This window comes from Cryptotermes secundus, unplaced genomic scaffold (assembly GCF_002891405.2).
Source record: "Cryptotermes secundus unplaced genomic scaffold, Csec_1.0 scaffold1777, whole genome shotgun sequence".
Taxonomy (NCBI): Eukaryota; Metazoa; Arthropoda; class Insecta; order Blattodea; family Kalotermitidae; genus Cryptotermes; species Cryptotermes secundus.
Window position 1 is genome coordinate 469,117 of NW_019724777.1, and position 10,807 is coordinate 479,923.

At 39.2% G+C, this 10,807-nt stretch overlaps 2 protein-coding genes across 3 annotated transcripts in view; one reads left to right on the forward strand and one right to left on the reverse strand.

The window, feature by feature from the left end:
• LOC111863084 (dolichyl-diphosphooligosaccharide--protein glycosyltransferase subunit STT3B) overlaps positions 1 to 3,390 on the reverse strand; it is a 22,463-nt gene extending 19,073 nt beyond the window's left edge. Inside the window, exons 1-2 of the mRNA XM_023849088.2 lie at positions 3,191 to 3,390; positions 384 to 602 (exon numbers count right to left, since the gene is read on the reverse strand). Of these exons, the coding sequence (XP_023704856.1) occupies positions 384 to 602; positions 3,191 to 3,360 (389 nt within the window). The 5' untranslated portion in view covers positions 3,361 to 3,390. The remainder of the gene's footprint in view (positions 1 to 383; positions 603 to 3,190) is intronic.
• Positions 3,391 to 3,886: 496 nt separating this feature from the next.
• LOC111863102 lies at positions 3,887 to 10,399 on the forward strand. Of its 2 annotated transcripts, XM_023849130.1 has the most exons (5): positions 3,887 to 4,135; positions 4,254 to 4,457; positions 5,315 to 5,426; positions 6,150 to 6,287; positions 8,890 to 10,399. In XM_023849130.1, the coding sequence occupies exons 1-5, from the start codon at positions 4,010 to 4,012 to the stop codon at positions 9,213 to 9,215; spliced, it is 906 nt and encodes a 301-aa protein (XP_023704898.1). In that variant the 5' UTR covers positions 3,887 to 4,009; the 3' UTR covers positions 9,216 to 10,399. The 2 variants fall into 2 exon arrangements, with proteins under 2 accessions (XP_023704898.1, XP_023704899.1); XM_023849131.1 differs by lacking the exon at positions 6,150 to 6,287.
• Positions 10,400 to 10,807: the final 408 nt, after the last annotated feature.

The window sequence follows — 10,807 nt, forward strand, 5'->3', positions numbered from 1 at the left end:
CCCACAAAGTTTACAAGGGTTCTTTACAAACATGCACAAAAACTATCATATATATGTCTTTGGTTGATGAGTGCCAAGAGAGCAAAGAAGGGAAGAGATTGTCAAAGCATTAAAACACGCCAACGCCAGGGAACGGCTGGCATTGTCCGGGCGTTAAAACACGCCCGCGCCAGTCAAAGAGTTAAAGAGGCCTGTACGCTAAGTGATGTTCAAGCAAATGGAGCACCATTTGCAGTGGCATAAGGTTTTACATAAGACAGTGAACTGAAGCTTCTTTACACAACCATCCAATATCTTACATATACTCCAGTGTTACTGAGATGTCACCTCTTAAGCAAGTCACTTGTATACAGCCAAATGCGATGTGATATTTAAATCTGTACCTGAAAGTTGGTGCCAGAAAGACACAGATGTCTCTGATGTGCACCGGAATGTTGAATGTGTGCAACACATAGTGTATGCTGCCAGATGTGAGCATCAGGCCTGGATACACGGTGCCCCCCACAATGCGGCCCAGTGGGTACCATGCTCTTTCATCGAACCAGTTCAGGAAATTGTAAATACCATTCTTCACCATGTATGCTGTGGACCGATAGTTAAACCTGCACAGAACCATTAGTTACAATTCAGGATATGTTAAAAAAGGAGAAGGAAAGGTGAACCACACTCTTATATCTCTTGGCGTGTGCCAACAGAAACTACTGACACAAGCATGCATAATGAAGAGCTTCTATTAATTAGTCACCATCAAGAGAAAGCAAACACTGCATATGGGGCAACTGTGTAATATGAAAACACCCGCACATGACAGAAAGATGAAAAATCAAAGGAGCCACACCTGAGCTAAAATGAATGAAATTACATAAAATACTTCTTTGGCGACACAAGTACTTAACACGCATGTCTGCATCACAATTTTAACAAGTTCATTTCCTGCAGAGCCTTTACCCTGGGGACTTGCAACAACAGGTGCACAACAATTCATTCATTCATTTTATTTGGCATTCATAATTGCTACAACAGTAACACTTGAACAAGTCACATCATTAAATACATCATTCATGAAATTCTTTTGGCCAGATGCCTAATGGATTAGAATTTGTCAACAATAAATAATCACTCTTGACATGGCTAACCTATAATTAAAATACAACACACACTATCAAACCAGACAAATAATCAAATTGGATACAATATGTAAACCGAAATGCAAGCCAACATTATGAGTTTATCAAGAGAATTATTACAGTATTAATACAGCATTAAAGTAAATAAAAAATCCTACACATGACCATGTTAGTCACCGATCAAATTAAGATACTACAAGCAACCATTTGTTATCTATTTCCATTGCTGAATAGAGGTTTTACTAGTCTTACTACTGCCCCTCTAAGAGAAACTCATACAATGTATAGAATGAATGATCAGTAAAAATAATTTTAGTCCATGTTTAAAGTCTTCACATCTGTTTGATTTTCTTAATTCCAAAGGCACTCTATTATACAATTTAATACCCATATTGATAACATTTTTCTTACATGGGTTCAGGGAATGTTGTTATATATTTCATCTACAGATGTAAGTCCAAAATACAAGATCATACTGCTTTTTCGAAATGAGAAATATCAGTTCCTGTCACAGCATGTATCTAAATCATCCAAGTCAATTACATTAGCCTGGATCAGACATTTAGTATAACACAAAGGTTGTTGAGAGTAGCCAATGTATTGAGATCACTATTTTCACAGTCACTATACAAATGAAACAACTTATTCTCTCAATGCACTGATAACTAAGAGGTAAAATCAAAGCATAAACCAGCTTACACTAGAAAGATATACATGTACATGTAAAAGTGTGTGCCCCACAAAGAGAAGACCATTTATTTGCCAGAAAGATTTTCAGAAATATTTTTGTCCCTATCCATGAGACCAGTAGTCTTCAAGCACAACTAGAGAACAGGGGGCTATTGGTCAAAATTTGCAAATAAAAGCATCAACAAATGAAAATAACAAGTTAATGCCATGCACACATCTCAGATGTATCAATTACTATGCATTACATGTGCTGAATGAAACACCTGAGGTGATAATCAAATGGTCATAAGTAAAGTAAAGTAAAAGTAAAGCTATCCCTGTACCAGGCCGTGAAGGCCCATACGGTGGTGAGACGTTGAGGGTTCCACTTTATCTAGACAATCAGCTCAAAGATGGCGGTAAGGTTGGCAACGTTACATGCCAGCCATGCTTTACTCCCCAGGAAAATTATTTAATTAATTCCTGGTACTCATTTCTGTTAGAGGCTGAGCTGACCCCAGGGCCATAGTGGGGCTGAAATGTTTAGGTCAATTGAAAAAATCAAATGACCTCGTTAGGACTTGAACCCATGACCTTCCAGCTTGTAGCATAGCCCCCCAACCAACTACTGTGTGCACAGTTAATTTAAATATACCTTTGAAACGTTTGTCTACAGGGACTGAGGAAAGCCACAGAAAATCGACATTGCTCATAACATATATAACTTAAACAGGCTATTTCCTGAATAGATAAATTCTTTCAAAACATGACAATAAAATGAACCCGTATAAAAACAATTTTGCTGTAGTTTACAATGTTTAACATAACATCTTATATATTCTGCATGACATTTATTCTCTACCAATTCCTGATCTCATGTCGCAACTTCACCAATGCAGCACTAATTCTACACTCTGCATCAAAATTGAAAGTCCTGGAAGATCAGTAATAAGTTCAAGCCGGCAGTTTTGAAAGTGCGAGAATTTAGGCCCTCGACGCGGTGACCATTTGTCTTACATGATGAAATGCAAGGTAGTCTGGTACACACTGAAATTTTGGAGGAACATACCACCTTCATATTCAGGGCAGGGGAATAAAATCCTTGTCTATCCTGCAGAAAGACGCAGTATCTTCTTTCAAAACGCTGGTATTTATTCACCACACTACACCTCACATCCCAGAACACAGTAAACTTCCTTGAACGAATACATGAAAATCCAGTCTAACATTATCTTATGTAGTCGGCAAAATTTTTAAGTAGAAGAATACAGTAAGCAAAGAAACTTCCAGCTGTACTTAAATGTAAACATCAATACAGACGAAAATGTGTATATACAGTTTCTAATTTGTTAGAGCAAGTAACACACACCCTCCGGTATACCAAACTTCCTTACCAAGGGTCGAATTCATGAATGATGCTTTCAAATCGTATTACCGCAAACAAACGAGATGAAAATCCTGAAATCCATGCTAATAACAAAACTGTAAATGTTATTAAACTTTTCCATCCTGACGAATTTGAGATTGTTGTTTTTACATAGCTGGCAGAAGATGACACCGCCATCTTTCCACAAACAACATATACACGTTTGAGGGCTACTTCCTTTGGGATGACGGAAGTTGTTCCGTCGGCTCATCCTCAGTCTTAGGCGTCTTAGGCGGGGACATACCAAGGAATACTGGCAACCGCAACGAAACTGCAATTTCCGAGAATTGTTATCAGCGGGAGTTGAACACATGATACTAAATTGAGCACTGCATTTGCGACAATGCAGTTATTGTATGATGCAACACAAATTGAGGCTTCAGTAACATGTGTTCAACTCAAGCTGATAACAATTCTCGGAAATTGTGGTTGCGTTGCGGTTGCAAGTATCATTGGTGTACCCTCGGCTGAACACCTTCGGTAAACACTAATGAAGAGATCTATGATGATTTCGATACTTGACACGGATCGCAATAGTATACTTGGTACTTTTCATGGTTCCGATATAAATCTCATATTGTTCATAACCGCACAGCTGATAGCGCTGAGAGCTCTTGTGAGAACTTGAAGTTGTGGGTGCCAGATGACGGATTTTCTCACCATAAAAGAAGCTCCAGAGTTTGAAGCTATATTTGTGAACTTTGTGAAGGTTCTACTTCATGTTTAATATGCCACACTTAATACAGAATTAACGATTACAGGATATTGTAGCGTTTCCCTGCATCACATGAATACGACATTATCCAAGCTGCCTGAAGATGGGGGGTGTGGATGTTACAGGTTGTTGGTTGAATGGAACTCCTACAGCTTTAAAGTTGTATTGCTGCAAAATGGATATGCCTGGAATGGACATGTAAGGCTCTAAATAGTGTCTTTAATTTTACTTAGAAGCCATAGATGAAGAAGGAGGAGATACGAGGTTCTCTACAGCCCCTACCTAATAGACAAAACTATGGATGTACACGTTTCAGGCATCACATGGCCACATAGAGCAACTGAGTCAACTGCTACAACTGTCAGTTGAAGAGTACATGAATGAAACCAAATTGGCGCTGTCCACACAAGGAGGAGCGAGACATTTCACATATCTCATTGAAGATGGCAGATTCGTGTGGAAAAAACTGGACCAATGTTCCAAGATCAGGATGAAATATGGTTACATCCAATTGCAAGAAGTAAGAGCTAGCATGACTATTGTGGCAATTAATGGTGTTTGGGGTCAGGGAGCATTTGACTTTACAGTTTTCAAAATATATGTGGTTTTACAAAAAGTTGATGGTATACACTTGATCAGATCAGGAAGTATCACTACCTCAGGATCATTCTGGAAGCACTGAATCCATACCTTTTAAATTTTTCGTAAGGTAATTTTATCGTTGAACATAATTATGTACCATGCCATGTAGGGTCGTAAGTATGTTAAGCATTTTATGTAAAGACTCATGCAGTCTAAAACCTTATATTTCATAATGCAAAATCTACCAACATTAGGTAAAAAAAGGTAAAGTCCCTGCACTTAACTAATTAAGCCATAAAGACATATAGGGGAGTGGATGTATAGATCCACATTTTCTTGGCCTTGGCACTAGCTGGATGTAAGTGGTCAGCTTCCCACCCCTGCCTCTTTACCCATTGGATAGGGGGCTGGGTAGAGGCCAGAGCTGGTCTGGATGATTTGGAGGAGAGAAAATTCTTGACCCTACTGGAACTCAAACTCTGACCCCTCAGTTGTCCAGCCTGTAGCCAGTCGCTGTACTGACTGTGCTATCCTGGCTTAAAATTAGGCAGTAAATAAACAACAGATGAATCAAAACCAACTGAATATCGAATAGGTTCTATTATGGGATTCAGACTGCAATGCACAACAACACAGAGATATGGTGTAATGTGGGATCCTGTAGTCTGTGTAGATGGTATGTGTGGTCTTCTGGTGGATCACATTGGACCAAAACTGACAATATTTGGTGCAAACTTCCCCGTACTAAATTTGATCAAAATTTGTTAAGTATCTCATAGTGACCTGGCATTGCAGACTACATATTATGAGGCAGCAGAGGTGATGCTGGATTCATTGCTGGAGCAGTATTGCAACATCAAGATGGAAGCTGATGGCCTGCAGAAGACTAATATGGTAGCAGAGCGAGGTCAGTAATTGCACATATGTAGGAATTCAACTTGGTTGCACTAAAACAGTTCTTGACTTTGTAATGCAGCTTTTGTTCAGATGCATGTTGTGAAAGTTCATATTTAATAGGCAATACTTGAAAACAGTTTGCAGTTAATTAACAATTAAACAGTGGGCTTGTAAAGTCTTTAATTTAAATTGTATATAAAGGTCACGTAGTTCAAATATTATGTTTCAGGACATTATCCATCGTCCTATCTTCGTCTAAAATACTGCCCTGTTTATATTGCAAACACAACATTTCAGAGACTGGATTCTGTCTCCACCTCTTCAGGTAAACCCTACTCAGTTGGTCCAATGGATAGAGCTAGTCTCATCTCCAGAGACAGGGAAACAGTGTGTTCTTTAATATAAACAGGACTGTGGTTTTAGATAAACACAGGAGAATGGATAATGTCCAGAAACATAATATTAGTACTAATGTACCATCATCACAAACTTATAGATTTTCGTCACATAGTTCTTAATTCATCCAGTAAATGAAAGTGATTTAAATTCTAAGGAAGAATTGGACAGCAGTGGGTCAATTGAAAAAATCCAACGACCTCATCGGGACTTCATCCCGCAACCTTCTGGCTTGTAGCATAGTACCTCAACCAACTTCGCTGCCGCGTGTGCCAAGAATTATATACATGACATAATGACAGACAGATAATACCAAACAACATTTTGTCTTATGCAGAAAGGGCTGTCTTGATGGAGAAATTGGTGGAGTACAAGAAGCAAAAGCTGGAGATGGAACACCAACTGTTTGGCCGATTCCTGGTAGTTCTTAATAGCAAGAAGGAGTATATTCAGCAGCTAGAAGACAGGCTTCTTGGTACAATATTTATGCTTTGTAATTGCAGCATAAGTGATTAGTAAGAGAGTTGCATCAAACTTAGTTTCAAGTACACGGTTCATTGGAGGTTGAGACTGAGACAAGCTGATGATCCAGGTTTACTGAAGGCTAAGGACTCAAACATGCTGATACAAGGGGGTACCCAAAAGAAACCGAACTTAATTTTTTTTTAAACTTATTTATTCAAATTTTAAGTGCAAACCTTCAATCCCCTTCAAAGTACTCACCACTTACACTAATACACTTGTCTAGTCTTTTATTCCATTTTTCAAAACATTGTCTAAATTCATCTTTTGAGATGCTTGACAGCGCCTCCGTCGTTTTTTCCTTCACCTCAGCAACATCAGCAAAACGCTTTCCTTTCATGTCTCTTTTCATTCGAGGAAACAAAAAAAAAGTTTTGATCATTTCGGGACTCTTCTTTCAAAGCACAGCATGCTTCCACGCGACCTTGTTTTTGTTCAGCAGTCAGCAGTCGTGGCACGAATTTCGCAGCCACCCTTTTCATTCCCAAATCTTCTGTCAAAATTCGCTGAACTGAGCTCCAAGTCACTCCCGACAGCTCCACAATTTCTTCAATGGTCCGTCGTCGATCTTCCTTGATGATTTCACGAATTTTTTCAACATTTTCATGTGTTCAGGCCATGGAAGGACGACCAGAACGAGGTTTGTCATCAATTGACATTTCACCATTTTTGAAACGGGAAAACCACTCAAACACTTGAGTTTTCCCCATAGCATCGTCCTTGTACGCCATTTTTAACATTTCAAGAGTTTCTGTTCCACTTTTCTCGAGCAAAAAGCAGAATTTCACCGCCACACGCTGTTCACGAAAATCAGCCATTGCAAAAACAATGATCACACAAAACAGTTGTCACTATAAACTCTGCCAAAACTAGTCCTTACCTTCTGAAGCAATGGTAGTCGGCTTATCGACTCAGGAATGTTAGCTCTATGCGCTCATAGCGGCAAAACTCGGTACTACAAAAGCTCTGCCCACAAAAAAATTAGTTCGGTTTCTTTTGGGTACCCCATCGTATTTAAAGTTCTAAAAATTAAATTCTTTTGTTACATTTTCTTGCTATCATAATGTATTTTTCCAATCTGTCTTTACCACTCTCTTGGGTAGTTTACAAAGTCTGTTTGTTATGGAATGTATCTCAATAATTTCAATCAGTATCATTTCCTCACACTCTATTTAAGATCCATTTTGATATTATCCTCACACAAATCTAGCTGGTATAGTATCACACTGTAGATCTGTGTGTGGGGGGTGCTCAGTTCAAATCTTGTCCTGACTGAGGCTTTTCATGGCTTCCTTCAATCCTTTCAGGCAAATTCTGGGATAGTACCTTCATTCAATTATACCAGAAAGACCTCATTCCAAATCCTATCCAGTTGATTTCTGAACCTACCATTTGATACTGTATAGTTTGTGATATTGCAAGGCTGCACCATAGCTGAAGCGGTTAGTCACTGGCTTCCCACCACGGTGGCCCGGGTTCAATCCTTGGTCTGGTCAAGTGGGATTTGTTGTGGACAAAGTGGCGCTGGGGCGGATTTTCTCTGAGTACTTTGGTTTCCCCTGCCTATCTTCATTCCGCCAAATTCTCCATCATCATAATCACCCAGGGCAGGTACAATAGGCCATTGCCATGCTGAGTGGACCCAGTTGGACTCCACCCCCCACTATGCAAATTTTTGTGATATTGTAAGTGTTGTAAAAAAACTGTTAAAGGTACTACTAAGTCTTCTAAACAGCCTCAGCCCTTGAAAGTTTTGCAAGAAAAATACTGAACACATTTCTTGCCTTTTCCATATGTGCGTGCCTCTCACAGCCTCCTTAATTTTATGACACTGATACATAATATTTAGTAAGTGGTACAGATTATGAAGCTTCTCATTATGCAGAATACAGTTTTCTGGCTTGTAATGCCGCATTGTTTGGAGAAGCCTCATTTTCTGAACTATGCAGTAGACTACTCTTCATAGTCATCATCACTCTGAAAACCCCAAATCCAGCGTTCTCACTATGCAGTTTTCTCCAGCCCTCTGTCACTCCCTCTTTGTCTTTAGTTATAATTCTTGTATTTATTTTCAATTTTAACTTGGTCGATATTAATCTTTTCTTACCATACATATTGATTGTGTATAGAGAGCTTTATGAATCTGCCTGAGGCTAATGTCCAGGATTGTAATCGTATAAACCGCTAGAACAAAATGCATGTTGCACAATGTATTTCTTATAGAAACTATTTACCAAATGATTTTCCTCAACCTGTGCAGTGAAAATCCAGAATAATACCATGAAATCTGCCACATCTGCTTCCTCTTAAATCTTTCCCATTTTGGTGTACATAAAATAATCTTGTCATATTTTTTTTATGCTAATGACCTCTAATTGCTGTCTCAAATCACATGAAACTTAAAATACTGGGCCATGGCCCCCCCCCAAATACTTACAGCTGTGCTTTAAAGTGTTAAAATTGCTTGCACTGAATTCTCCTCTGATAGCAGCAGAAATTTTCTGAAGTCCAACTTTTAAATTTCTGTAATCCAACTGCAGGTGTCTCTCTTCCAGCTGGCAACAAGCAGCCTGCTGTAACCGAGCGTAGTATCCACGAACCAGTGCAGGATGAAAGCAGTCCAGATCATTATGACAGTGAGACTGATGTTGAGATCACAGATGATGAGAGGAAAACTGACAGGATCCTGCTGAGTGTCACAGATAATCTCTTTGATGATGACAGAAAGCCATTGAGCACCATACCAAAGCGTGTAAGCCGTCCCAAGAGGCATGTCTTGGAGTCAGAAGCTGGACCAAGTTCAAGGAAAGTCACCAGAACCACTGTGGAGAGTGGACACACCAGAGAGTTCAGCTCACAGGACTTATTGGAGGACATTTAATTATAGCAGAAACAGTGAAAACACTATCATCATCACCTGATATTATCAGTTCCTCTTGAACATATGACACACAAAAGATGACTGTCACAACTGTCTCACCAGTGAACAAATTATATTCCTCCCAAAGTGAATGGCATATTTGGAAAGAAACGTAACATGGGACCTTAGACTTCAGCTTTCTCACTGGCCAGATAATTATTGGACTTTGTTGGAAATTACAGGTAGATTTTTCTGTCTGTCCACGGGATTGCGTGACAGGATTAGTGGGGGCCACTGTCATCATGTCTGATGCAAAAAAGAGCTGGCCTTTGGAATATCAGGCCTTTAGAAATTTCAAAGGTGCATATTCCAAATAGTAAAGACTGTGAACACATCATGTGGGTAGCAATGAAGAAGCAAAAAAGGTGGTTAAAAGACTGGTTCAGTGGGCTGGTGGAAGATTTCTATGATGTGGGCATACAGAAACTTGTCACGCGATACATCAAGTGCCCAACCTTCATTGGGGTTATGTAGAAAAATGCTTCTACATCTGTAGTAATGATGTAATATAATATTTTTTTTTTATCACCAAGCAGTCTTTAGTTTCTGGACCCTCATACTTGCAGCATTGTTGCAGTTGCATGCTTGAAGGTAAAATTGCTTTGCTGATGAAATAGAAAGATGTTTAATGTAAGACAGCATTATTTGAAACTGGAATATATGCATTGTGGGGTGAGGCAGTATAAATGTTTCTTGCATAACCCATGCACCAAAGTCATGATTTTCTGGAAATGAAGTGCCCCTCATATACCACCAAGGACATTATTTCTGACCTCTGCCTCACTGCAGTGTCTGCTGATTTAATTTGTCTGCTAGTGCATGGGCAGTATCAGGAGGGGCAAGCCAGGCATCTGCCCCCTTCATCTGAACCTGGATTTTCAAAAGGTATAAAAAATTGAAGGAATGAAAGAAATATGCTAACAGAAGTATTCATAGGTGTACTTGAAATGCATAAACTGACGCTTGTAAGCATATTTTCTGGTGCTTCCCCCAGAAAGTACACATATAATGGTGGTACCCATGCTCTAGTAAATTGTACTGTGGAGTGAATGATCTTTCAGTAGTGTGTTAGTATTTGATAATGGCTTCAAAGTCACTGTTGGAGCATCACTGGAACAGAAATATAGGTTCTGGATGGAAACAAATCAAGTGCTGAACTTATGTAGACATTTCTTATGACAACAGGATGAATGAAGCAGGCATGCTTAGTAAATGCTATGTGAGCCTTTCTTGATTAATGTTGTTTTAAAGTGCTTGTCTGTATTACTTTCCATTATTTCTAGAGAAGTTTGGAATATTTACAGGGAGAGGGGTAGAAATTGCCCAAAAACAAATGAAGAGTGAGACTAAGAAATAAAGATAAGTGGGCCCTGTGCCTAGTAAGCACCAGGGCATGAAGATGTGGGGATATAGCTCCACATATTCTTGATATTAGATAAAAAGTGAGTAGTCAGTTTCACACTAGCAGTTTTATTCCCTGGGAAAGACAATTAAGTACACAGTAGACTGGAGAATTGAACCATGGTCACCTGGCCCACTGGTCTGGTTTTATG

What these genes read in the sequence shown, in the direction of transcription:
- LOC111863102 (XM_023849130.1), top strand. Translation starts at nt 4,010, where the DNA reads ATGAATACGACATTATCCAAGCTGCCTGAAGATGGGGGGTGTGGATGT. An exon ending in GATATGCCTGGAATGGACAT is followed by an intron (nt 4,136 to 4,253) that starts GTAAGGCTCTAA and finishes TACACGTTTCAG; the next exon opens with GCATCACATGGCCACATAGA. An exon ending in TAATATGGTAGCAGAGCGAG is followed by an intron (nt 5,427 to 6,149) that starts GTCAGTAATTGC and finishes TGTCTTATGCAG; the next exon opens with AAAGGGCTGTCTTGATGGAG.